Source organism: Agelaius phoeniceus, chromosome 3 (genome assembly GCF_051311805.1).
Source record: "Agelaius phoeniceus isolate bAgePho1 chromosome 3, bAgePho1.hap1, whole genome shotgun sequence".
NCBI classification, from domain to species: Eukaryota; Metazoa; Chordata; class Aves; order Passeriformes; family Icteridae; genus Agelaius; species Agelaius phoeniceus.
The window spans coordinates 26,626,980-26,653,896 of NC_135267.1; the positions used below are offsets into that span (position 1 = coordinate 26,626,980).

At 37.7% G+C, this 26,917-nt stretch overlaps 1 protein-coding gene across 23 annotated transcripts in view; it reads left to right on the top strand.

Moving 5' to 3' along the window:
* DST (dystonin) overlaps positions 1-26,356 on the top strand; it is a 291,993-nt gene extending 265,637 nt beyond the window's left edge. For 8 of the 23 annotated variants that reach the window (XM_077174926.1, XM_077174936.1, XM_077174931.1 and 5 more), the window contains 18 exons: positions 1,386-1,555; positions 2,515-2,674; positions 4,104-4,298; positions 5,478-5,606; positions 8,904-9,047; positions 9,886-10,074; positions 10,704-10,833; positions 11,643-11,806; positions 12,131-12,293; positions 13,786-13,940; positions 14,101-14,175; positions 15,042-15,059; positions 18,019-18,136; positions 19,543-19,611; positions 20,362-20,561; positions 21,011-21,121; positions 23,819-23,942; positions 25,113-26,356. In XM_077174926.1, coding sequence (XP_077031041.1) covers positions 1,386-1,555; positions 2,515-2,674; positions 4,104-4,298; positions 5,478-5,606; positions 8,904-9,047; positions 9,886-10,074; positions 10,704-10,833; positions 11,643-11,806; positions 12,131-12,293; positions 13,786-13,940; positions 14,101-14,175; positions 15,042-15,059; positions 18,019-18,136; positions 19,543-19,611; positions 20,362-20,561; positions 21,011-21,121; positions 23,819-23,942; positions 25,113-25,378 — 2,580 coding nt within the window. In that variant the 3' untranslated portion in view covers positions 25,379-26,356. The remainder of the gene's footprint in view (positions 1-1,385; positions 1,556-2,514; positions 2,675-4,103; positions 4,299-5,477; positions 5,607-8,903; positions 9,048-9,885; positions 10,075-10,703; positions 10,834-11,642; positions 11,807-12,130; positions 12,294-13,785; positions 13,941-14,100; positions 14,176-15,041; positions 15,060-18,018; positions 18,137-19,542; positions 19,612-20,361; positions 20,562-21,010; positions 21,122-23,818; positions 23,943-25,112) is intronic. The other 15 variants (XM_077174929.1, XM_077174937.1, XM_077174935.1 and 12 more) reach the window with 4 other exon arrangements.
* The last annotated feature ends 561 nt before the right edge of the window (positions 26,357-26,917 follow it).

Genomic DNA, 26,917 nt, shown 5'->3' on the forward strand with positions numbered 1-26,917 from the left:
TATCTGTATGTGCCCATCTTCCTTAGAAGAAAGGTATCTAGCTGAACAAAAATCTCAGTAATTAACTTACCTATCTGTTCCTGGCAGCTTAAACCAAAATCTCCTCTCAGTTATACCTGAAGTCAAATGAAAGTAGATATGATTTAGTCTCAGGGAATGAACTAACTGCAGCCCTTTGCCATCTTTAAATCGGTTTTTCCTGTATGATCTTTCTGTGGCAGCAATTTAATTGTGTTTCCTTGTGCAAACCTAGTAACATTATGTAGTGTTAAGTAGTTAACAAAACCCATGAAATAAAAGAAGCATAGACATATTGTTTGTATTGAGGCAACTAATAAAAAACTGGATATTTTGAAAATTGTAGTTATTTTTACTGTAGTCCTAGCTTGATAATTATGTTTTTTTCTTAAAGTTTTTTTTTCTTGTTTTATATGAGGAAAAGGAAAAAAATAGTAAGGAAATGCTAAATTATGAAACATATGTTGCTTCTTTGGTAACAAAAAAACCTGAAAATATTTGATGCTAAGGGTTTTCTAAATCAAACTTAGGGTTTATTTTTTTCCAACTGATTCTCTGCTAGCACTTCATGTAGGTGTGAAATAAAACATTTCAAGCATTGCTGCAATTTAAAAGCTGCCTTGTTGGGCTGGTGCTGTCTTTTGCCCGTGTTCCTTTATTTAATTATTTACTCAGTCAGTCAGTTAATTCCTGTGTGGTAGCAGATGAACTGTGTTTCCTGTGCTCTTTTGTGTATGTGAAAAGCTTCCAGAGGATCTGTGCAAAAGGAGCTGGCAGAGCTAGTGGGCACACTCTGTCACTGTTGTCCAGAGTTCTGGGGCACAAAAACCTGCTTATGATTTTTACTTCTAGCACAGATTGAGTTTTTTGTATGTTTCCTGACTGCTGCTTCTGCTCAGAGGTTTCCCAGCTTGGCCATGTTGAGCTAAACCAGAATAACCTTTGTGGCTCTTGGGGAGCTCTACAAGTGGCTTGAAATCTTAGTTTGTAAGAATGTAGTACAAAGAATGCTCAGTTAATGGCTCCCAAAGTAGCAGTTCTTTCACATCCTTCTGACTGCTAGGCTGAAATTTGGGAATATTACAGTAGGGCAGGAATCATTTTCCTCACTGAAGGAGGAATTTTCCCAAAGTTGTTCCGGTGAGCAGAGAGCTACATTTCCAGAGAAGGACAAAAAGCAGGGGTCTCCTAGTGCCAAGCCCCAGGTGCACTGTGGCACTAGCATAGAAATTTTACAGTAAGTTTAAACTATTCTTGCAGCAACATTTACAATTTATGCTGCAAATAGTATGTTAAAAACTAATTAACTATGGCCTGTAAGCAGTTAATGATAAATGGACATTTTCTTTTTTTTTCCATATATATAGGAATTCCAGAAATCTCTTGGTGCCAAACATTCTGTGTATGATACCACGAATAGGACTGGACGTTCCTTGAAAGAGAAAACCACCTTGGCTGATGACAATTTGAAACTTGATGACATGCTGAGTGAACTAAGAGATAAATGGGATACAATTTGTGGAAAGTCAGTGGAAAGGTAAATGAAACTCAACTAATTATTCATCAAATAAGAAAAAGGCTTCTATTTTTGGAATTTGTTGTGTAAAAGTAGAACCAGAGTGGCTAGCTTGTTTGATAATTAAGAATGCCAAAGCAGTAAAATACTGCAAATGCATACTTTGCTCATGGTATGGTAGAAGAGCAGGGGAGGAAGTGGAAGGAAGAGCCCTTTAAAAGGGGAAACTTGAAATTCTCTGGGAGTACTGGTCAACAACCAGCTGATCATGAGTCAGTGTGTGCCCAGGTGGCCAGGAAGGCTCATACATCCTGGCCTGTATCAGCAAGAGTGTGGGCAGCAGGAGCAGGGCAGGGATTGTCCCCCTGTACTCAGCACTGCTGGGGCCACACCTCCAGTGCTGGGTCCAGTTCTGGGCCCCTCACTGTGAGCAAGACATTGAGGGGCTGGAGTGAGTCCAGGGAAGGGCAGTGGAGCTGGTGGAGGGTCTGGAGCACAAGGGCTGTGAGGAGCAGCTGAGGGAGCTGGGGGTGTTTAGCCTGGAGAAAAGGAGGCTTGGGGGTTACTTTATTGCCTTCTAGCAGTGCCTGAAAGGAGGCTGTAGCCAGGTGAGATTGGTCTCTTCTCCCATGCAACAAATGACAGCATGAGACGAAACTGTCTCAGATTGCACCAAGAGAGGTTTAGGTTGGATTTTAGGAAAAATTTCTTCTCTGAAAGGGTTGTGGAGCATTGAAACAGGCTGCCCAAGGAAGTAGTTGAGTCACCATCCCTGGAAGTGTTAAAAAGGCACATGGGTGTAGCACTTGGGGACATGATGTAGTGGTGCTGCGATAGTGGTTGGACTCAATGATCTTACCAGTCTTTTCCAACCGTAACACTTCCATGATTCTATTATTTTATGCTGAAAATATTTTCCTGAAGTGTGTAAATGATTATTTTATCTGTGTGTGGTTGTTTGGCTTTTTTTCCCCTCTCAGACAAAATAAACTGGAGGAAGCCCTGCTATTTTCAGGACAGTTTACTGATGCTCTGCAAGCTCTCATTGACTGGTTGTACAAAATTGAACCTCAACTAGCAGAAGACCAACCAGTACATGGAGACATCGATTTAGTAATGAACTTGATTGACAACCATAAGGTAGTTCCAAAAATACTGTTTTTTAATTACTGGGCTGCAAGTAGCATTTTAATAGTATCTTTCACTGTTATTTAATTTTTAGAAATATGAAATACTTTTGTAACACAAATGTAGTCAAATAGAAAATGTTATAAAACGTACATGAAAGAGGACAACTCTTAGTGACTCATTAATACCAGTTAGCACTGAGATATTCTATTTTATTGTGCTACCCTGTGTATTTATTAATATCATGTCATAAATCACAAATATGCATTAGCAAATGTATTTCATGGGGCAAGAGATGGCAAAAATTATTTTACTGAAAAACTCTGGGGCAGATAATTCTTTTTCAGTCCATCTGTTAACTAAATATCCCATGCACTTATCATGACTACTGCAGCCTTTCAGACCTGTGGGGCTTCTGTATATTTATTTAGAAAAGTAATTACAGTGCTAAAGTTATGCATAGATTTCAACTAGACGATGACCCAGGGAGCCTGTGTTGGAAACCTGCAGTATTATGTTACTGAAGTAGTTTTGGATGTGGGAACAAGTAGGAGATACTGGACTCTGCCTCTGAATCCCAGTTTTGCAGTTCAGTATGTCAGAAGAAATGACTGACATTTCTTCAGTCATTTCTTGTGTTGAAAAGGTGACACATAGGCAGAGCTCTGCAGCCTGGGAAGATTAGGAGGTGAAGGTGCCTCTGTTCATCCACCTGTGATTTTCAGTATCTCATCCCCACTGAAGAGGAGATTTTGGGCCTCCAAAAAAAGAAAAAAAACCATGTTTGGAAACATGGGTTGTCTATAAAAATTAGCCTGCACAATGCTTCAGTTGCTTCTGAAATGCCTCTGTCTATCACAAGTAGGTTGCACTCAGTGGCATGGCACACTGTAATTATCTTCTTTTAAGAGCTTCTTTTAAGTAACTGGAGCTTGTTCAATCTACTGCTGTAGTGAACATACTCCCACATAAATATATGAATAAGCAACGAGATCCACAACCTTAGTTAGACCCCCACATGGGGATTTATTTCTGTTTGGATGATTTTAAACCCTCTCCTTGATTGTTAGCTTTTTATCTGATCTGCCACAGCAATCTTATGTGTTAATCCGTGTCAGATCAATTGCTTTGATAAAGAATAGAAAGCCAGCAGTGGTAAGGAAGACTAGATTTCCCATGCATTGCACCAGAATGGATTCTTGGGATTTGCCTGACATTTTCCTACCATATTCCACTTTTATTATGTTAGAAGAGAGTGTTAATATCTTCCTACAGAATCTAATAAATAGAACTTAGATGTTTCGCATCACTTAAACGGAGTTACTTTTGACAAAAATAAATCTGTATTTTCATTTCTTTTCATAACCAGTAGTTTTTTCTTGTTTTTCACATAAGCATTCTTAATGAGCTAAACATTTCAAATATATTTGATGGTGTCTAGGTTTTCCAGAAAGAGCTGGGAAAAAGAACAAGCAGCGTCCAGGCTCTGAAGCGCTCTGCAAGGGAGCTGATAGAAGGCAGTCGTGATGACTCTTCCTGGGTCAAAGTCCAAATGCAGGAGCTGAGCACTCGCTGGGAGACAGTTTGTGCCCTCTCAGTATCCAAGCAAACACGACTGGAACAGGCCCTTCGGCAGGTAAAGCAATAATAATCTTGCTACGTGTACTATATGAGAAGGAATGAAAAATATCTTGCAGTTTAGTTGCCAAAAATTTAATTTCATTTTCACTTGATGTCATTCCCTCTTACTTCATTTGAAAATACTCATTTATGTGCTAATACATTGCTTACCTTGTTTATCCTTTTACCACAGCACATAAATAGTGCCTCTTAGCATTTATTATTCCTGTTATTATTAGTCTCTGCCACAAATGCAAAACAAATGTTTCGAAGACCTTACCATCTAAGGAAATCACTGGAGTTACAGTCAAATATGAAGGCTGATAAAGAACTATGCCCCATTCACAAGAAGCAGGAGGTTGCAATCATATTTATGCTTTTTGTGCCTTATTGGAAAGAAGTAGATTTGTGTATTGAAACATTCTTTACATTGGCACAATTAAAATGCATGGTGAGGTAGTTCAGAGAAAAAAAAGAGTTGTGCTGAGTGCAGTCATGACCTAGAACAGTCTATGTATGTCAGCATTATGTGGTACCAATCCCAATAAATAGGTGTGTCTGTATTCTTTCCAAACCTGAGATAATACAGATTTTTCAGCTCTCTGAAGATACACTAGCTTGGACTGATGCTAGAATGGGGCTCCTGCAGTAGCAATGTATCTGTTATGCACAATACTCCTGCTCTGCTTTGCTCAGCAGACACAATCCTGAACTTACCTCAAACACTGATTGTGTCTGAATATGGCTGTACCCAAAGGTGAATCTTTCTTGTTTTCTCTAGACACAAGAGTCAGTCTCCAACAGGCTGTCAATTCATTTTGCTTTACTGGTGCTTTAGACTGTGCAGAAAATAGTTCTCCTCTCTCCAGCTGGTCTCTGAAAGCACCTCCTGTGTAATTTGTCAGTGTAAAGAATGTCATGACATTCTCAACTGAGCTGCAAATACAATATAAATCAGATGGCTAAAAGCATGAACAAGCTTTTAGGCTTCCTATAATTTTTTTGGGAAGCATGAGCTGTTTTTACAGTTATGAAAATGTAGTGCTGTATATCATTGACTTTTTAATGGAAAGATAATGTGCCGGTACTGCTGGATGATTAATGATTCCAAATGTGGGCTCGATCTCCCCGTGTAAGCTGCAGTGTGTCTGTCAGGCCATCTCATAAGTGACCATGACTTGTTGTATCTTAACAGGCAGAAGAATTCCACTCAGTTGTCCATGTCCTTTTGGAGTGGCTGGCAGAGGCAGAGCAGGCTCTTCGTTTCCACGGCATCCTCCCAGATGATGAAGAGGCCTTGCGAACGCTGATAGAGCAGCACAGGGTGAGCAAGAGCATGCAGAGAATCCTCTTCATTCTAATGGCTCTCATAGGTGGTAAAATAAGTCTATCCCAGATAGTTCTATCCAGCATCCAGTGTTGGAGCAATTCTTTCTGTAGAGAAGCTAGAAATTTAATGTAGTTAAGAGTTGGATGTCTAGACTGGTGTTGGGCTGTTGTTTGAGTCATCTTGGCTTATTAAAAAAAAAAAAAAGGGCTTTAGGAAGTTGCTATAAAGATATAGAGACAGATGCAAGCCACTCTGTGGAGCATACCATGCCTGTAATTGCCACACAGACTGCTACAGTAGCAAAAGTGTATCTGTCTCCTTAGCACCATTGACCTAAATAGACTTTTCTTGCAAGGCCATTTGTAAATGTCAGCAGAATGATGTTATCATCCATGAACTTTTTGTCATGGTGAAACAGCATGCTGCCATACTTCACATGCATTGGCCACTGTAATATTGCAGTGGCATAGGTACTGCAGGTAGAAAATTATAGGCCATCAAACTAACTTTGCAGTAATGAAATGGGAAATTGGCTAAGTAAGGATCATAGAGGTCAAATTTTCACTCTCCAAACAGGAGGCTACAAACATGCACAGGGCAGCCTACTCAAAATAGTACCAAGGGTGTAGTGCCCACAGCGTTATAGAACAAGTCATAAGTCCTGGATATGTTCATCATTGCTCTGAAGAAAGTTGAAGCAAAATTTATGAAATGGAGGTTGGAAAAACATCCTGTTTAAATTGAGTTTGCCAATATTATTATGAGGAGTACATGCAAGATAGGACTATTAAATGGTTCTTAACTGAGGGATTTCCAATGTACTTAAAATGCAATGTTTTGAAAAAGTTTTCAGTTTTTGTTTAGGGCCCTGGAAACTGAGTGCTAGTCATAAACTGGCAATTATATGTACATATCAAATGTGTGTATACATCAGTGTGTGCTGATGTAGGAACCTCACAGTGTGTTGACTAATGTTGGCAGCAGCAACTTAATATCTCTGTTCAGTGAAATGTCTTTTAGCTGCCTTTCCTCCACATGTGCTTCACCAGTTCCCTTTTATTTGATTTTTTAATCTTCTGACTACAGAGAAGGGAACTGAGTGAAATCTTTGGTCCATTGAAATAATTAGAAAATAGAATTTTAAATTTCTTCCTTCACGCTGAAGAGGGATTAGCAAAATATTTTTGTACTAATTTTAAAATTTGTGCTGCCAAAGCTGAAGCATAACTTGGAACCTCAAGGCAAAGTTTGTCTCTGAGAAACCCTGTCCAGCTGGGAAGGATGACAGCTAGCACAACACAACCAATCTTGGTGTTAGATGTGGCCATACTATACTTAAATTTTTTTAGTAGGCTTTAGAAGGTATTTTCCCAACATTTTCATCTTAAAGGGCAAACAATAGAAAGAGAAATTTTCACGCTAAGAAAGATTATGATACCACAGTTTTACCATTCACACAATCTTTCTCAATAGGTCATCTCTCCTTTTAAGTTTATAACATTAGCTTTCAAGAAAACAAAAAGAAAATAAGGGAAGAATACATATATATTACTTTTAAATACCATGTATGCATTATAATGCTGCATACTATAATAACAATGCATGACTGAAATTATTACATAAATATGAAATGTATCACCCTTTTTTCACTGTGATTTTTTGTAAAACAGTTTTATTGTATTTGTATTGAACTACATGTAGAAATGTTTCCTTCAGGACAGTATTTTATCCAAATGGTACTGAGAGCTATAGTGGGTTAATGCACTGCATTGCTCAATGAAAAGCCTCCCATTTCCTCTTTTGTAAATGTGTGTGTCACTGGTTTGCCACAGAGTTCAATAAAATTAGGGAGAGTTTAATACACTGTGACTTGTGTGTCAGAGATTTAGTTCTTGAAATACTCTAGGACAGCTGAGCAGGGGAACACAATGGAGGTTTTTTGCCCATTTTCCACCTGCCTCTGGCTTGTTTTGGTAATCTCTCATTATAATCCACTTCAACTTTTCCAAAAGCAGGTTGAACTGAAATATTGTAAGGATGCATGTGTTTTTGTGAGAGAAGGTTTGCTATTATGATTTGGGTCTTAAAGTCTGGCAATAATTAAAGCTTAAATCAAAGTCAATTAGCAACAAATACATTTAAATATAGAGCCTACATATTCCAAGCTTCTAGAACAAGGTAGAAGAGATTATATTTTACATTTTATTTCATAATAACTTCATACTTTGTAAAGGCACAGGATAATGTCATTATGAGTTGTTGAAGAACCTATTTGTACAATGTTTCGGTGATTTTGAATTGTCTAGGACCTGACTTGGCTCATCTTTAACTTCATCATTAATCCAAAATAAATGGTGTTATGGCTGGAGAGAGGAAGAGTTAAGCTTTCAGAGACATGTTTCCATTTTGTAGCCTAATTAAAAATGTTAAAGTATAAAAAAATTTCCACTAGGCACTAAGAGATAATAGCAGTTCTAGTTAAGGATGCTCATAAAGACAAACAGACTTGCATAACATTTAGGCAGAAAAGTAAAGCCATTGTAGTAGCAATGTTCAACAAAAACAAAAGGGAAAGGGGAAAAGAAAAAAAAGAGAAAGAAATGCAAGCTCTAGAAAGGATAGGAGCCTCCTTTCAGTTGCTTTTTCTTATTGTTGTTTCTCCCCCACCACATCCATTTCTGGTCCTGCTACCATTGGAATACCAATAACTATGAGCTTGGATGCCTAAAGCTGTAAACATCCTTCTGCTTTTACGAGATTTTTTCCACATGCTGTGTCTCTCCCCTTCAGCTGCTGAGTTGTCACATTTGTGTTAGTTTAGTAGAGCTGCTCCTGAGCTCTGTCATCTTGTCTGAGCATGCAATTGTTGGACATTTCCAGCCTGTGGAAGGAGCTTGGTAGTTATTATGAAGAATTACTGTAACTGACAAACCAAGTTCATTGAAATGTTGCCAATAGTGATTCTAACCATCATATAGCTGGTTTACAGCACTTCTAAATGCTGTGATTTTCCTTTGTTTTTTTATTAAGGGCATGCATCTTCCAAGGATTTAGATTGTGGTGGGCTTTTAAGGAGCAGCAAGCTGGGATAAGGTTTTAGAGCTTTGTTTAGTACTTTATGTGGAATAGGCTTTTTAAACAGTTTAAGCTTTTCTCATACAAGTGAAACTTTCCTCTTGCAATTTGAATCTGCTTGAGCAGTCAAGAGGCTCATCACCTTCCAGATTATGCGCTCAGATTTCTCTTGCAAATTTTGTCAGCACCTAATTATAATTATTACCACTGTTTTAGGAATTTATGAAGAAATTGGAAGAGAAAAAGGCAGAACTGAATAAAGCAACAGGTATGGGAGAAGCTATTCTGGCTATCTGCCACCCAGACTCCATCACCACCATTAAGCACTGGATTACCATCATCAGAGCCAGGTTTGAAGAGGTCAGTATATGTTGAACCATCTTCGTTGCAGCAGTCCATCTTTGATTAGAACACAGCTGACAACTAACATGGTAGTTACACTGTGAGGAAATGATCCAGCTGTTGAGAACTAAACATTTAAAATACCCATGGTGATGGATGTGAATACTGTGCTTCCCTAGGCTTTCTTTCAAAACTTACAGGGCTTTAAGAGCTAAAGCAGATGGTCAAGCTCCTTTGTTTGTATGTATTAAAGGAAATACTGTCTGACACTTCCCAAATGAGGAAAACCAATAGTTTCTAGGAGGAAATTGAGAAGTTACAAAGGAAAGAAAATACAAGGGCAAATGTGAAGGATTTTCTGATTATATTAGAAAATATTTCAGTCCAAAATATTCTTAATCTAGAAGATATCTAAATGATTTAAGTGGCTACAGGAAGGTTGTACCCTCAGCTGTTAAGGTAATATTTTCTGGTTTATATTAAGCTTAAAGAAAAACAAAATACTAGTGGTAGCAAAGTGTGGCTTCAGGAGTGCCCAGCAGGAAAACTGACACCAAATCCTGTGTGATTCACTAACTCACACATATAGTTAAAGTTTTTAATATGTTGCCTGAATGTGCTAGTTACAGTGTTTAGCAGCACCTAATCCTGAATATCTGTGGAAGAAATGTGTTGGACTAGGAATTCTAGTTACCTAGCTACTGTTAGTGATCAGCCACTACAATTAACACCTTTGATATGCAAACATCAGTAGGCCTAAGCAGTAGCTCTGGGTTCACAGTTAGCAGAGCAATTTTAAAAACATGATGAAGAGTTTCAGATCTGCACATACTCATATATTGGTTCCTTTGTCAAGGTCTTAGCATGGGCTAAACAGCATCAACAGAGACTGGCAGGAGCTCTGGCTGGACTCATTGCTAACCAGGAGCTGCTGGAAGCCTTGCTGTCCTGGTTGCAGTGGGCAGAGACTACACTGACTGAAAAAGACAAAGAGGTCATCCCCCAGGAGATTGAGGAGGTTAAAGCACTTATAGCTGAACATCAGGTAAGGATCAGAGAGGGACATGTGTCACTCACAAGGGGTTCGCATCTCAGCTACACTGCATGATCAAGTGACAATCTCCTTTGCTATTGTTTCTTATAATAATTGAATACAAACAAGGATAGTATTAGGAATAAAAGAAAGCCCACATGAAATGTATGATAGTGCTGCCACCTTAGATCCAGTGCTGCAGTGTGGCTTTACTGATTAAATATCAAAACAGGTTTTGAAGTGCCAGAGGGAGCTGCTGGTGTAGTGAATGCTCATAGATTTACCTCAGCTTAAACACCAGAGCTGTCTCCCTTCTGTGAACTGCAGTCTGAACAGCAGGATCTTGGAGGCAAGATTCTGTTCTGTATCACCTCACCACATACAGTTAATAAAGAAGTTTGACAGATTGGTTTTTAGATTTAGCCTTCTTTTAACAGCCAGGCCATAGTGATCTTAAAAGCTTATATGGCTGATTTTTCTTATCTACAAAACATTCATCTGTGTCTATATTGTGAGGCTGGCATTATAAGTGTCTTTCTGTGGGTTTTTTTTAACTTTGGTGTTTTGCTATTGTGTGTGTTTTTCATTCTTCTGGTTACTTTTGTGTATTGTTAATTAAGATCCCCTCTATCTGATCGCAGACATTCATGGAAGAAATGACCAGAAAACAGCCTGATGTGGATAAAGTTACAAAGACCTATAAAAGGAAAGCACTTGAACCCTCTCCAGTACAATCTCATATTCCTGTCCTTGATAAGGGGAGAGCAGGAAGTAAGTAACAGCGTATTTTGGGGTGTGTCACGTGCCACTGCTCTATCTGTAAAGTTTACAGATGGCTAATAATCCAATAGGTTTGATTAACTTCTGGTGAAAGGGGGTAAAGTTCTCTTTGCTGACTTTTCTAATTATCTCTCATTTTTATAAAGCGTGAGGAAATTTCTCAGACCAGACATGTATTTTTACATTTTGTCCTAATCTTCATGAATAGCTATTTTTAAAGTGTGCAGTCTTTCCTGTGCCCTTAAACTTCCAAGAGCAAGTACATGCTGAGTCTTTGCAAATCTTCCATTATCTGAAAGTGCAGACAACTTCACAGAGAGATATAGAGACAAAATTGTGCTCTTACTGTCTATAAAATTATATTAATCCAGTTAGAAGTGTATTCAGGGAAGTTGAATGGAAAGTGAATCATCAAGTGAGGAAATTGCTTTTTGTATTTTTAGATATACTTACCCATTGTATTTTATACTTACCCATACATGGAACCTGCTTCTGAAATGAGGTTGTTTACTTTGCAACTCTGAGAGATTTATGAAGATTTAATTTAAACTGTGAAGCTTGACTAGTGGAGCCCTCACTAGCTGCTTCTGGCTAGATAAAAGAGGCTGTAGCCACCATTGGGTTGTTCCCCAGCAATGGTAAAAACAGGAAGAAAAATCCCACTATATGGAATCATCTTGGGGTATGACCTCCTTATTTGGGACAGGAAGGAATAATTTTAGGAAGTTCAAGTGCATTTCGTGTGAACATTTGTTTTGTTTGAACTGGGTGAGCCTATGCCTTTTATCATGTTTTAACAGGAAAGCGTTCCCCAACACCAGGCATTTATCCCTCAGCAGCCCAGGCACAAATTGAAACCAAGAATCCACGGGTAAACCTTTTAGTCAGCAAATGGCAGCAAGTTTGGCTTCTGGCATTGGAAAGAAGGAGAAAACTTAACGATGCTTTGGACAGACTTGAAGAGGTCAGAAAAGCACTGTACAGAACATACATACTTTTTGCATTATTTTCTTTACCCTGGATTAAATTCCAATATTGTGAATAGCTCCCGTAATTGTTGTTTTATATTTTATGACACAGCTAACTTGAAAACACTTTGGTACAGGTGGTTTAATGTGCTTTAACAGCTGTCATAGTCATTTTAAATGAGGAGAGCTGAGATATTTAAAATGCTTGTGTAGGTCCTCAAAAAATCAATTATTCAAAAAAACACAGATGGTATCTATCTCATTGATGTCCTAGATTGATGGATTTCAGCTGAATAAAGTTCTTTCTGTTTTTTATTAAGCTGAGAGAATTTGCCAACTTTGATTTTGATATTTGGAGGAAAAAATACATGCGGTGGATGAACCATAAGAAGTCTCGAGTGATGGACTTCTTTAGGAGGATTGATAAAGATCAGGATGGAAAGATTACAAGACAGGAATTCATTGATGGAATTCTTTCTTCAAGTAAGTTTTAAAATTAATGTGATGTTGAACTTGGAACAAGCATCTCATGAAATCTTATTGTCTAGATAGTGTGACCTATGCATTTTATTGTGTTAGAAGGTCACAGATTTCCTTTTGAATTTATTAATTATTATTACTTTGTAATTATTTTACTTAAAACTATTTCTAGATTCTAGAAACTCTTTCTAGTTTTTTGCATTGTGAATCAGGTTACAAATGTCACATTTATATTATTGTCTAATTAGTAGTTTGCTGGTTTATTGAACTCAGATTGTCATTCCTATAGTACACTAGCTACTTCAACAATTACTTTTTGATTGATTACTCATAATAGTAAAAAGTACCTTATGTAACTTAGAGATGATTTTCAAAATCAGTTCACAGGATCATATGATTTTTATTAAAGAACTTACATAGAATAGTTTCAATTACAGAAGGAAACTCTGTAATTTTTGAAACCAGTGTTTTCATGAGCCATGACAATATTAATATACCTATATAGTAAGGCTTAAAATGCCAAGCAATCAAAATAGTGATCCTTTTCTTAGAAAGGAATTTTCCTAGCTTTCCTGGTGGATAAGTATTCCTTAGTTATGGTGCTAATGTATGTCTTCCACATTGTATATGTGATGATATTTCCCTCTAGGAACTGACTCGTAACAGATAAGGACCTAATACTTAAAATAATCCTTTATCTTCAGATCATGGAGACTTTTGCTTTGAACAGTAATGATTCAGAACTGGGCTGCTTCTAGCAACTCATTTTAGTGTTACTCAGTAGGAAAATATTGTACTCTGTGTATTTTACCCCTGCTTTAGGAAATGCAGTAAAGGATCACTATTTTGCTGAATTTTGCTGTTTTGCTTGAATTAATAAAAGTTCATGAAAAAAACTAATACCACCAAGAGGTTAAATAGTTTACTCTTTTAACTCAGTTGGTATCAATTTATTATGACCACCAAACACTCCTGATATAATCCTGGTTCATCATCTTGAAATTTTCTTTGACCATTTAATTGAGAATCTCTGCTGTGAACTTCATCTAAAGAAGGACTTAATGAAACACCATGCATGGATCTGCACTGAGAAGGCTTCACATTCCAGATTTAATCAGCACTGAAATGCTTGCTTGACCTTTCCTCACTAACTATTTGTCTTGTTAATTTCTGGTATTTTATGCACTTTGGAGGTCAAAATGTTAACACCCCCCACCCCCCATATATTTTACAGTTTAATCTGTGCCCTTGCTTTTGTCTCTGTCTTTAAGCCACACTATGGTACTCATTTTTATCCAATATCTGGGTAACAGTGAAGATTCAGATTGAGGTTTTTTTTCAGAAATATTCCTTCACTTGTTTGAATGTCCTTATTTTTTTGATAAGCACTATCTGTCACCATATGCCTGATCACCTTCTAATATTTGTGATAAAGCTTCTCATTGTAGTGGGATTGAAAAGCGAAAAAATTTGTGTTGCTGTCTTTGTCCTGCAGAGTTCCCTACAAGCAGACTTGAAATGAGTGCTGTTGCAGACATTTTTGATAGAGATGGTGATGGATATATTGACTATTACGAATTTGTAGCAGCTCTTCATCCAAACAAGGATGCATACAAGCCTCTCACAGATGCTGACAAAATTGAAGATGAGGTACATTCTCTGCTTTCTTAGGTTGCATTCTCTTCTACTGGGGTCATATTCTATGATAATCCACTTTATTTTCACTCCTAGTTAATTTGAAGCGTACTAGGTACACAAATCTTTGTAACTGTGATATTTAAAGTAATTATCCTGTTGTGGTTTTTTGCAGGTTACAAGGCAGGTAGCGAAATGTAAATGTGCGAAACGGTTTCAAGTGGAACAGATTGGGGATAACAAGTACAGGGTAAGTCATTTAAGGACCTCAGTTCTTTCAGCTTTCTTCATATGACATGGTTTACACAAGGAATTAGGCTATATGAATTCACAAGAATCTTGTATGACAATTACACATTTTCTTTGAGATTGTCTAAATGTTTTTTTCTTGTTAGAACATATAGATATGTTCTAAAAATATGGAAAACTGCTGATGCTTGTATTTATTTTCACTCAAACTACTGAAGCTGTTTTCAGTCATAGGAATTTTTAAGAGCTAACAGCACACATCTGTACACATGCATGTGCACATGAATACATATGTACAATATATCCTCAAAGGCTGGTCTTTCTGCCTAGATACCTTAAGTGTTTAAACTGTAGCTGTTTTTCTATTAGTTTCATATAAACAGTGACTGATATTTTCTTGTGGTATTGTGTTGTACTTCAAAAATCTTTTATCAAAGTGTATTCAACCATTTTTACACCCTTTTGTCATTTTATTGGAACACGCATACTTCTGAATATAAGCAAAGTGTTAGATATCTGCAGAATTATTTTAGATCACAGGAAAATAAATATCACACAGTAGACAAAGATCTGCTACCCCTGGATTCAATAACCAGAAAAATTTGAGGTAAAATATGCAACATTTGGCTAAGAGAGATTAATAAGTACTTGTAGATTTTAAAAGACCACAGAAACAGCAATGGGAAGGAAACGAAGGCCTTGAATATTTTCCAATATTCAGTCTCTGGATGGCTAGCTACCTGCTCATCTCTCAAGTAGATACTTTATTTAGTATGTCTAATGTGTTAGTTTGCATGTGTTCTAGGTCATGTAGAGAATTTCCTGTAAACTAATCGTGTCTTTCTTCCATTTTTCATTTCTTATCAGTTCTTCCTGGGAAATCAGGTATAAACCAGTGGAATGTGTTATGAAGTTTTTTTTTGGGTCCTTTTGGTTTGGTTTTTGTTTTGGTTTTTTTTTTGTTATTTTCTCTCTCTCTTCCCCCCCCCCCCCCCGCTAACACATATTTAAGCTTGCAATGGTCAGCCTTCTTGCCATCCTTTAATTTTCAGCTAATTCATTGCTGGTCAGCTGTGGTATTTCTTTAAATGCTATGGAGCATTCCTTGTCTCAGGATCCCTCCTATACAATCCCTCACCTGCTTTCTTTGGTCATTTTCCTCATTAAGGAGATTACTTTTAAAGGAACCAGATAATGGTCAGCAGTAATTCCTATAGTGAAAAATCTTGAGCATTTAAACTGCAATTGTAGAGATCACTATTATCTAATCAGTTTTATATTCAAATTCTTCAAAATTCCATAGTGTTATTTTTAGGCTATTTGATTAAAGGCTAATCATGGCAAACAGATCCCAGTATCTTATCACTTATTTATTGCAAATTGCACAAAAAATACTTTCATCTTTGCAAAAAAAAGGTACAGTCTCTAAGCAATCAAGCAGACTGATTAAGAACCTAGCTGATAGTTATTATTTTATTTCCTAACACAGTGAATCTTTAAATACATATTTTGGAAATAGGCAAAATAAAATTGCTGTTCCCCAGTAGACTAATGCCTCTCCCAGAGTTTTTTCAAGGAGCTATGGCGAGTCTATAATGTGCTGGAGCCGTGTTTAAGAATACTTTGTGTCAGCTGGGTCACTGGTGAGTCCTCCCTCAGGAGGAGATGCTGCCCATTGCTTACTCCTGTGCTACACACTGATACACAGCTTCCCAAAGTGCTAAATCACATCTGCCTAGTAAGAATGGAAACACTCTATGCAAACGAGGTATCAGGTTAGTCTTATACTTTTAAAAAGGCAGTAATGGATGTAATCCATTCTGGACATGCCAGTGTTAACAGCAATAGCCATTTTAAATCTCAAGATGTTGAAAACGTGGGTGCACTCTTGTTTACTAGCAGAGCCTGTTGAAGTATAGAAGAAAGCACAGAGCAGTGGATAACCTTGCCACATGCCTCAAGCAATACATCTAAGCAATAATTTAAAATATTTTCCATGTATAGAACAAGTCTCTTTTTGAAAGAACTGTTTGAAATTATGTTAATCCTTTTATCTATCATCAGTACTCTCAGATCTGGGGAACATAGGGCATTTCTTGAAAAACTCTTACTGATGCAGAACGGCACCTACAGGCTATTGTCAAGAACAGGCCTTTTTGTATCTTAAACTCCTTTATGTTTTTACCTCTGGTTATTTGAAATAATGTTAAACACTGTTTAAATGAAGCTGTACCAGGCTATTTTAGGAAGGAAATCAACCGAGTTACCATAAGAAGAAATGCAGTGATAGGTACTATTGCATTACCATGTTACTTTCCAGCCCCACTTTCTGAATTAATTTCTAGCTGGGCAGTTTCCAAAGCCCACTTGACCCTTGGTGTAATTGCCTGATGGGGTCTAACTGACTAATTAGTCTGTGATGGGGAAAAAAAATAAAGAAAAGAAGAAAGATACTATCTTCAGAATTACTAGGAAAAAAATTTGGTAGGAACAAGCCAATGAAAATAAACAGTGTTAATTTGGATGCCTTTTAAAAAAAACCTGTGATCTACATATATAAAATGGTTCTTTGTTTGGCACATATTGAATGCATTATTAAAAAACTCTCAGAAATAATGCTCATGTAAATGTTCTTACTTATAACAAATACAATTTATTATTGAATTGAGAAGCAAGCTTTGCTTTTGTTTGGTTCCTAAAAGTAATATTCCTTTAAACTTATTCTCTCTTCTTGGCTTGAATAGTACCAAACAACTGAAGTCATCTAACAAGTAGGGAGCACATTTTTGTGTGGTTTGTTCAGTCTCCTCACTGGAGCAAGTAGGTACTGTTGAATTATGGCCAGCCTTCTCCAAGGGTCAGAGATTGTCCCAAAGAGGGGCATTCAATTCCCATTGGTTTTAGTGAGTGCTCTGCATGTTTGTGTGAGGGTGCACTGCACTTGGCCTGGTCATCTGGTATGAAAATATTTTAGTAGTGCTGGCTTAAAAGTACTGAATTCTTCTGGTTAGTTTTCTTGAGATTGTGAGGTCAGCATTTTGGTTATGCTTTTTTTGATCTGAATTTGAGTGAAGGTACTGCGTACAGGTTTTGTTACACAGGTTTCAAGAGCAAAATATGCATTAGGCCTGGCCCAAAGGACTCATACAAGAACTTAGTATGAAAAGGACTCTTATCTCTGAATCATGAAGAACCTTGATGTGTAGTCAGAGGAATGACAAACATAATTATAGTTATTAATCAATCATTGCTTCTTTAATGTTCCCTTCCTCACATGCACCTTGCTATAGGTAAGCAGTGTCAGCACTGTAGTGCTATACCTGAAAATACTCCCATAGATTAATCAATTGAGAGAACTGTGCAACACTCATAACACGTTGAATTTCCAGATTATATACTGCTTGTTTGAAGTGATGCTGCCTTCCTTTCAGCTGACAACATTAAAAATCAAGACTGTTGTAGAAGAGTGTTTGCTTAAGATTTTACCAGTGAAATAACGCAAATAGGTCTTCATTAATTTGCACAAAAGCAGACTGTAACCAATCAAATAATGTACTACTAATTTTGCTTCTTTTATGACCTCAGACATTTGAGAATCAAACATAAAATGAAACCTGAGTTTCTTCCTTATCATCCTGCCATCTTCTTTTGATTAATGCAGAGCCATCTGATTTGAAATCTTAACAGCTTTAATAATCTGCATAAATAAATTGATTTTTTTAGCATTTACTAATTATTAAATATCAAAATAAACTTTTTTAAAGGTCTGATTTTTTAACCTATCAGTGTTGAACTGCATCTGAATGCTTGAGAAGCTCAGACTGTCATTTGATTTTTATTGCAGTTTGGTGACTCTCAACAACTGCGCCTTGTTCGTATCCTAAGAAGTACGGTCATGGTCCGTGTTGGAGGTGGCTGGATGGCACTTGATGAGTTCCTAGTGAAAAATGATCCTTGCCGTGGTATGTAACAGAACTGTTAAAGACTTGCAGCTTATTATTTGGATGCAGTCACCATTCATTGTCTCAAGATGGAGATGGACTTGTATAAAATGCCAGTTGTTGTAAACATCATCTCACTAAATGTCACATTTTTGTGAACTTTAAATCACATGGTTGAGAGCCTCTCAGTTGCACTGATGTATGTCTGGAAAAACTGTGGTGTCTTCTGCACAGTTCCTTCAGTGTAATAGTGGTGCAAGTAAAAACTGAACTTAGCCCAAATAGACTTGATGGTATGTAAGTGGCTTGTATGACTTGGCAGAAATAGCACACAGAAATGTCCAATAAAACCTTCTCAGCAACACAATAAGTCAAAATAAGGCAATTGAATTGATGAGTAACACCACCACCACAAAAACCTCTGGCCAGTGACTCTTCCCAGTCTTTCCACCTTTGTAACCTTGTCATTTCCTTGGCATCTTCCCCAGAAGCACTTTGTAGATCCCTGAGCCTTACAGAAAGCAAGTGGAAAATGTTCTGGTCTGGAGGACATTGTGCTCCGTGGGAGCAGGGAGTGCTCTATCCCTGAGCCCTCCAGGACATTGCATCAGATGAGCTGTTTTCTCAGGACACAATACTGAGGACTGTAATAAGGAATTCCAATAAATTATTGGATATTTATTAAGTACTGTATCTTTCAGTGCCAGCCTAGGAATAAATTGTAACACTCTACCCGTCAATAGGCATGAGAAAAATGTTTGGGGTACAACAGAACTAACCAAGTTAACCCTTCAATGTAGCCAGATCTTCTGAGGCACATTTTATTTTCTACTACTCTTTTGAGGAATAGAAGTAGAAAGGAATAAAAGAAGGACCCTTTTTCTTGGGTATATTTGAGCAGATGTCAACACAGAGGGTCTAAAGAATACCTGTAAGAATACTCTGTAAAATCAGCATCACTGGGTGTTGTGCATTGCTACCTAATCCTTGCCTGGTTGAAATCAGTGTTGCAGGTTCAAACTTTTCCTAAACCACTTCACCTAGCAAATTTGCGTTTTCACCAAGTGCTTCTCGTGTATTCAGATGAATCATATCGCAAAGAACTGTTGTCATAAACAGTTTCCAAAGTACTGCACCTAGTCATATAAAATCTCTTTAGCTTGTATTACTTCTTTATGTCAGCAGATAAATACCGCTGCTACACAAGTACACTTGGGACTGTAGCCGAGTCTGTCCAAACGCCATTTCCTTTCTGCCTAGGAGACCTTTGAGAGCTCACCTCAGAACACTTAGGGACAGCTTTTGCTCAAGTCCTGTCTTTTGGCCTGGTGCTCCAAGTCTCTTGCATATGCAGCTGCTGTACTTGATTTCTTCTCCTGCTAACGATTTTCTTTAATGTGACCCATGTCCTGTGTCATTTTTTCTAGTTCATCATCACGGGAGTAAAATGTTACGTTCGGAATCAAACTCTTCAATTACCACTCAGCCTACTATAGGTTGGCAAACCCCTCTCTTTGTCTCCTTCTCCTCTTCTTCTCTCTCTTAATTTCCTTCCCGCATTTTTTAATATATGTATACTTTTAGCTATATGCTTCACCCTTCATATTTAGCTTAACATGTTCCTACATGGGCTGGTGCTTTGCAAGCTAATTTTTTTGACACGCTTGAAGAGTGTTTCAAAAACAATTGCCATTCACACTGACACAGTTAAATGCTAACGTCTTGCATTTATTCATGCAGAACATTCTCTTGTATGTGTGTTTGTATGTGTGTGTGTGAGTGCTTAGCCACCAATTACTTCATCATAGTTTGAGTTTTATGTTCATCATTGCATGTTGCCAAACTACATAACTTCATAGTTTTGAATAAATATATTTGCTGCTTTCCTGTAATTTCTTCTAGAACGTCCAAGCAAGTATTATTTATTATGAATAGCTGTAGAGTTAGCAAAACTGCCCATCAGGTTGTGTCTATGTATTAATAGTTGATTGATTAACAATGATTTAGCACGTTGAGCATTCCATTATCACGCTGACTTCCTTTGACAGTGGTTCATTCCTGCTGGCATAAAGTATTAGAATAAGTGAGTCCTGCACATAACTCTTCTGTGTCTAAAATAAATGCATTACATAGTAATGCATTTTATTTATTGCTGAAATGTGTTGGAGTTGGCATGGCAAAAATGGCAATAAACAGCCTTGTGACAGATTTCATGTCTGAAATGAAATGAACACCTCTCTTTGCAGCTAAAGGGAGGACAAACGTGGAGCTGCGTGAAAAATTCATTTTGGCAGATGGTGCCAGTCAGAGCATGGCAGCTTTCCGACCAAGGGGCCGTAGATCACGACCCTCTTCAAGAGGTGCTTCTCCCAACAGATCCACTTCTCTGTCAAGTCAAGCTGGCCAGGCAGCTGCCCCACAGGCTGTTGCTACAAGTACACCGAAGGTAAGGAGAAACCTACAAAACTGCCCTGGTTAACAAATGGGATATAGATTGAATTTTTGGGTTTTTCCTCACTCCAGTAATATTGCTGCTTTCTCTAGCTGATGGAGAAAAAGTATCTCCATTTTATTTCATAGTCTGAGGTGGATATGAGAGTGTTTTCAATATGTTTTCTCTACTGTTTGTTTGCAACATGGCAGTAGAAGAATTTCTATGTGTAAGGTGTCACATAAGCTAACCGGCAGTTTGGGAACTGCTCTGAAAGATCAACAAACCTCTCCATTTCACTTGAAAAATAAACTCTGTCATCTCTTCATTTTAGAACATTTGTCATTAACTTTTTCTGCTTAGATTTTATTTCTACTGAGATTTTGAAAGCCTGGGTATCCTTCTCCGTGCCATAGTTTTCCTCTACTGTCCTTCACATTTTGATTTACCATTGTTTCATACAGACACCACATCATTTAACACGCAACTATGGTAAACCATGGTTGACAAACAGCAAAACATCAACTCCTTCTAAGCCACCAGAATCCTCAGACTATCAAGGGTCATCTGCAGAGGTACAGTAAGGACAGAAATTCTAGTCTAATGACTTCCTTCACTAAAACTGTCACTTCACTAACAGTCACTAGAGTTTCAGTACGTCTAAGCTGCAACATCCTGTGTATATTAATGCATTGTCTTTGTTTTAGACCTTTGTCAAATTATTTCTTACTTTTTCCCCCTCCCCAAAGTTTGTTTTGGTTTTTGGGTTTTTTTAATGTTCTATTTTTCATGGGGTTTTTTTTAATTTTTAGGAAAATACAGCCTCACTGAGCTAATGTTTAAATCTCAACTGCTTAATAAATCAGGAAAATATGGAATGAAATAGTTGAGTAAATGTGGAAAAGTACTTTTTTAAAAGAAAAATAAAACATTCAATATACTTTGCAGGTTTTTTTCCTAAAATTGTTTACTTTGAATTCATTAAGTACTACAATGTTTCTGAACTGCAGACACGAGATTAATAAATGATGATCTCTAGTGCAAAACCACTAAATAAAGAAATACCCAATCACAGTGAAGAAGATGGCAAAAAAGTCTGGCTGTGATACATAAATCTTTACAACAACTGAAAGTTTTGTTTAGGGGGTAGTGACCAGTTATTGCTCTAATAGGATAGCTATTTGATGACTTAACAGGAAGCTAGCATGGCTTACATGGAAATTGCTAGTATAGCAATTAGGATTATGCTGGCAATTAGGCTGTATGACCAAAATTTAAAGGGGCTTGAAGCCAAAGTGTTTGCTTCAATGTCATTACAGTCAGTGAAAAGATTGCAGCTGGATCAGGCTGCACACTGATGTGTCATTAGTGGGAGTTACTCTTGCCCTGGCTTGGATGGGGGGCTTGGAGCGGAGCAGCTTGTGCTACCACCCCCTCTGTTGTATCTGCTTTTCACAAATCTACACTTTGATGCCTATTGCTGTTCATGTGACACCTTCTGCTGTGAAGTTTCCATAACCTCAGCATGGCTTTTCTCAAAGATGCACAACATTCTTCCTCCCTCCTTCTGTGAGTGTTGTTGTGCACACTGCAGGTGTGTCTGTGGGTACAGCGCTGCAAGCACACGGGGCTGTGCCTTAGACTGATTAACAGCACAGAGTTTAGTCAGTTGTCAGTTTCTAACATATTCCTGTATTTTCTTTCATCTCTTAGCTGGTAACTGCAGTGAAAGATTAATTGATGGTACATCAAAGGGTTTATAGACATGGAAAGGTGTTGTTTTCATTGAATTACAATGACAGGAAAGCAGCTGGCCTGATTTCATATGGGGGCACTGTATTTCTTATCTACTCTTCCAACTGCCAGTAGTTTCAGTGAGTTTCTTTTATGTAAACCAGTGTGGTTTAAGATTATAAACAGAATGATTAGGGTGGGGTAGGTTCAGTGGATTTCTAAGGCATTCTGCAGCATTTAATGCCCAAGAGAGTAGTTATTCATTTTATATGTAAACTGCATTTGGGCTTAGGGCAAAACTGAACAGGCTAGTTCTATTTTTCACACTGGTGATTCTCTCCCAATGCCTTGTCCAGAGTGCAGCGGTTTCAGTGGAGGTAAGAGTGTTCCCTTTCTCCTTACCCTCCCAAGCAGTGTCTGTATGGCAGAGGTTCCCAGGGCGGGTCTGGCTGTATGTCCAGCAGTGTACTTGGCTGTAATGTGAGTTTTACATTGTGACCTGCCCTGTCAGAGCCAGCAGATTGCTCTGTAGCACCTCAGCACTCTTTTGTTCAGAAGTGGTCTGAACTGGCAGCTGCCAGGCAAGCTCCTCCCACGCCTCTGCTCTGTTCTTAGCTCAAGGCAGCTTCCAACACACTTCTCTGGATCTTGGTTTTCAGTACCTAATTCTACCTACAGTTGTATGGGGATCAAAGGCACAGAATGCAGGATCCTGGGATCCAGGCCACTCCACAAACTGCATTCATCACTGCACTGTTTTTTCTAATTTTTGAATATCTATTTTTGTGTTATTAAATTACTGTGAATACTGTAATTTTCCTCTTATTTGCATACACCTCTTATTTAGTGAGTGATACTCATTTTGAAATCTGACGATTCAATTTTTGTGGCTATGAAAGAAATTTTGGGCAGATTTGGGGCAGATTGTAAATGAAGACTCATTTCAGAAATAAGAAAGCAGGCAGGGTGAGACTAGGTAGTAGAGACACTGTAAGGCAGTATACTGGCAACTGGAACTTTTACAATTAGTCCTATGCCCTTTTTTCTGTTTTCTCTTGTTTTGGCTTGGGGTTTTTTTCCTCCTAGCAAAAGGTTTCTGAAATTTGGTAGCCTTGTTTCAATTTTAAAAATATTTTCATCACCTATACCTACAGCCAGAATGGTGGAAATTCAAGTTATGCAGATACAACATCTCAGTATGTACCATCAACTAATCTTACCTGCTTGACTAATTATAAAAAGGTAGCTTTTTTCTTTCTTCAGATGTGTTGAAATATACACAAAGATGCTAAAATGTTAAGCAGACTTAAAATTATTCTTTTGTTGTTGTTGTTGTTGTTTTACATTTGGACTACAAGTGCAAACTGCTAAAGGAGCATTCTAAACTTTACATTATGAATAATGCCCATAGTGACTTAAACCAATATTTCAGATTCACAGTGAATGTTATGATGATCACATTCTAAGCTATGTAGTCCCTAATACTAGTCCTTGTCTTCAGTTAAAAAAACATTTTTTGTGTGTTTTGGTTTACATAGGGAACACCAATTCAAGGAAGTAAACTCAGACTGCCAGGGTATCTATCAGGGAAGGGTTTCCACTCAGGAGAAGACAGTGGCATCCTGTCAACAGCAGCTACCAGAGTCAGAGCTCAGTTTGCAGGTGAGTGTCTTGACTTCAGAGATTGATCTACCACTTGCTTTGTTTTCCACCTGAGCACTTAAGGTCACATTAGGGGTCAAGGGAAATGTCAGAAGAGTGAGAAGGAATAAAAGTTGTACAGTCTACCCATTGCTGAGGCTGCACATAATCAGGCCCTCCATTCACATGTTCAGCTCTGGATGTGTGAATTCATGCCTGCAATCTTCTTGAGAATGGTACCTTCAATGTATCTGCCCTAGGAACTAGGGAAGAAGCATTTACTCAAAGGATCCAGTTCTTTACAGTATTCAAGTTGTGCTCAATTGTGATGGAGCAAAGGGGAGTCACTTAGTCATGACCTGTCTATTTCTTTTGGAAGAACTGCAGGGAGCAGCTGTAAATTGCCTTATTAATGGAATATCCCACAGAGATTTTAAAAGCAGTATACAAAAATAGAAAGCAGTGAAGCTGTGCTTTGCAACACAGTGTTCTTCATACATCAGGGAACCAGATTTGTGAAGATCAAAAATGCTTAATAAGTAATTGGAAAATTATGAAAAACCACATTAATTGTTTTCTGTTTAAGATTCCTTGTTGAGGTGTTTTCTTCACAGCACATTGTCTGGGCAGGCTTTTACTTAGCAGGCTTGCTGAGAGCTCATCTTCTCAGCCCTTTGTTGGGCAGGATGTCTACTTTGCCCTTGTTTACTTGCAGCTTTCATCTGTATGGATTTGAATTTTTTTCTTTTTTTAAGTGCTACACATTTAAATATTGGGATGTTCATTTGCATCTCCAAGATGCCTATACTTAGAAATCATGAATGCATGAAGAGACCAGATACTGATTTTTTTTTCCCAATTAATAGCTGAGAAAATGGCAGGGGAAATAAAGCCTCTGGCTGTTGAGTGAAGGTACAATGCATGTCTAGGAAGTCAATAAAAGCTGCCAGGACAATGCATTTTTGATAAGATAGGCTAGTGATGAATTAACTCTGTGTCAGCATTTGATCTTGCATTTCCTTTTCTTTAGTGTGAGACACAGCATCAGTTAGCCTGTGTCTAATGCCTGGCAGACGTCTGAAGTTTAGTTGGTGCAATGAGGAATTTTTGGGGGTGCCAAAGACCTAGGAAAGACCTGCACAGGTCTCCCATCCTCACCATTAAACCTGGTAGTTATCGTCTCTTTTTTAGACACCAGAAGAACTCCAAGCAGACCCGGCAGCCGAGCAGGAAGCAAGGCTGGCAGCAGGTCGAGCAGCCGCCGCGGCAGTGACGCGTCTGACTTTGACATCTCAGAAATCCAGTCTGTGTGCTCAGATATGTCAGAGACTGTTCCTGCCACCAGCAGGCCGACACCCCGAGCAGGCTCTCGGCCAGGATCCGCCAAGCCTTCGAAAATTCCAACCCCCCAGAGAAGGCCACTAGCCAGCAAATCGGACAAGTCCTTGAAGAGATAATATGATTGGCTCCATAAAGGTCTTTTCCTTTTGCATTAAATATTTAAGTTCATAAGATGTAAAATATTATGTAGAAATTACTGTGAAATATCGCAAGAGGTGGATTTTTAATTCTGCAGATGGCCTTATTTGTGTATTTGTCTTCTTATTTTATGTGTATAATTTTTGTCAGACTTTTTGTTTTGTTTTGCCATATCCTGTGAGAAGGGGAAGAGTTCTAATGTAAACTAACAGTTGTACACAGTAACATGTAGAAAGTACACTAAAAATAATTGCCGAATGTACAGTGTACTGAATGTACAGTAAGTCTCTGCAACCTCAATAAAAAAGGCCTATCACTATGTCATTAGTTAACAGTAAAGGATACCTCATGATTTTTCTTTAAAAAAGAAAAAGAGAATACTGAAAGCCAAAAGACACAATTACACATTTTGAGCTAACTAAACAAACACTAAATGATGTATGTCAAAAGTACTAAGGAATACAAACACACCTTCACAGTACCCTTATTTATACAGCATCTCTCAGAGAACTCACAGAGTTAATTAAGCACTTGCCAATAATATGATACTCCAATACCTTGCAGCATTTCTGTGCCATTGCTTTCAATGAGGCCAGACAAATTCTGGATATCTGAACTATTATTCTGTAAGAATATCAATATAAAGTGCATTCATGTAAATGTGAGGTTTTCTTTTGCTTGAGTGGATGGTAGCACTGTATCATTGAACTCATTTTGTATCAAAGCAATTTTGCTTGCAGAAAGCTCAGAAATAAACATGTCCCTTAACTTTATTTCTATTGTATTTCTTATTTCACAGGAAGGTATTTTCTGTGTTATGTTTTAGAGCATATGCCATTTCAGATGACCAATAATTACCATAGGAACACAGGCTTTAATGTTATTTCCCATTATCAGCTATCTGATTTTGGTTAGCTACTGTATTTGTTTAATAAAACACTAAATTGCACATATCAGAGCATATGAAATTATATGTAATTATTATGTGTCGACTGTTATTTTCTCCATATTAAACTGTGTCTTTTACATACCATGTATAAAATGCATAGAGTAATTCACTTGCTCTGTTAGTCAGTGAAACATTCTAGCCATGCATGGATTCATTGAAAGGATAGCTAATAGCTCAATTTCACTGGAAAAAAAGGTGCAGCTTCAAATGGGAGTGCTGTAGCATGGCTGGATAGATGCTGTGGTAAGTAATGACAGAATCTCTAGAACTTTCAAATAATATCAGAAAGACTTGTGTGGGACTTGGCCAGATAAAATAATGACTCAATAACTCAATATTAAATCAAAATCAAATATAAACTCAAATAAATTAAAAATAACTCAAAAGATAATTGAATCAATCAAAATCCATTTGTATCGGGATTTCCTTCAACACAGAGTTGTACAAAGGTTTATAGAAAGCCATGATCAACCAGTCCTACCTTGCTTGGGAATCAGCACAAGTGTTTACTGATAACTGAAGCATCAGTCTCTGCTGCACTATTTTATCTTTCCATTTTTCACCTCTC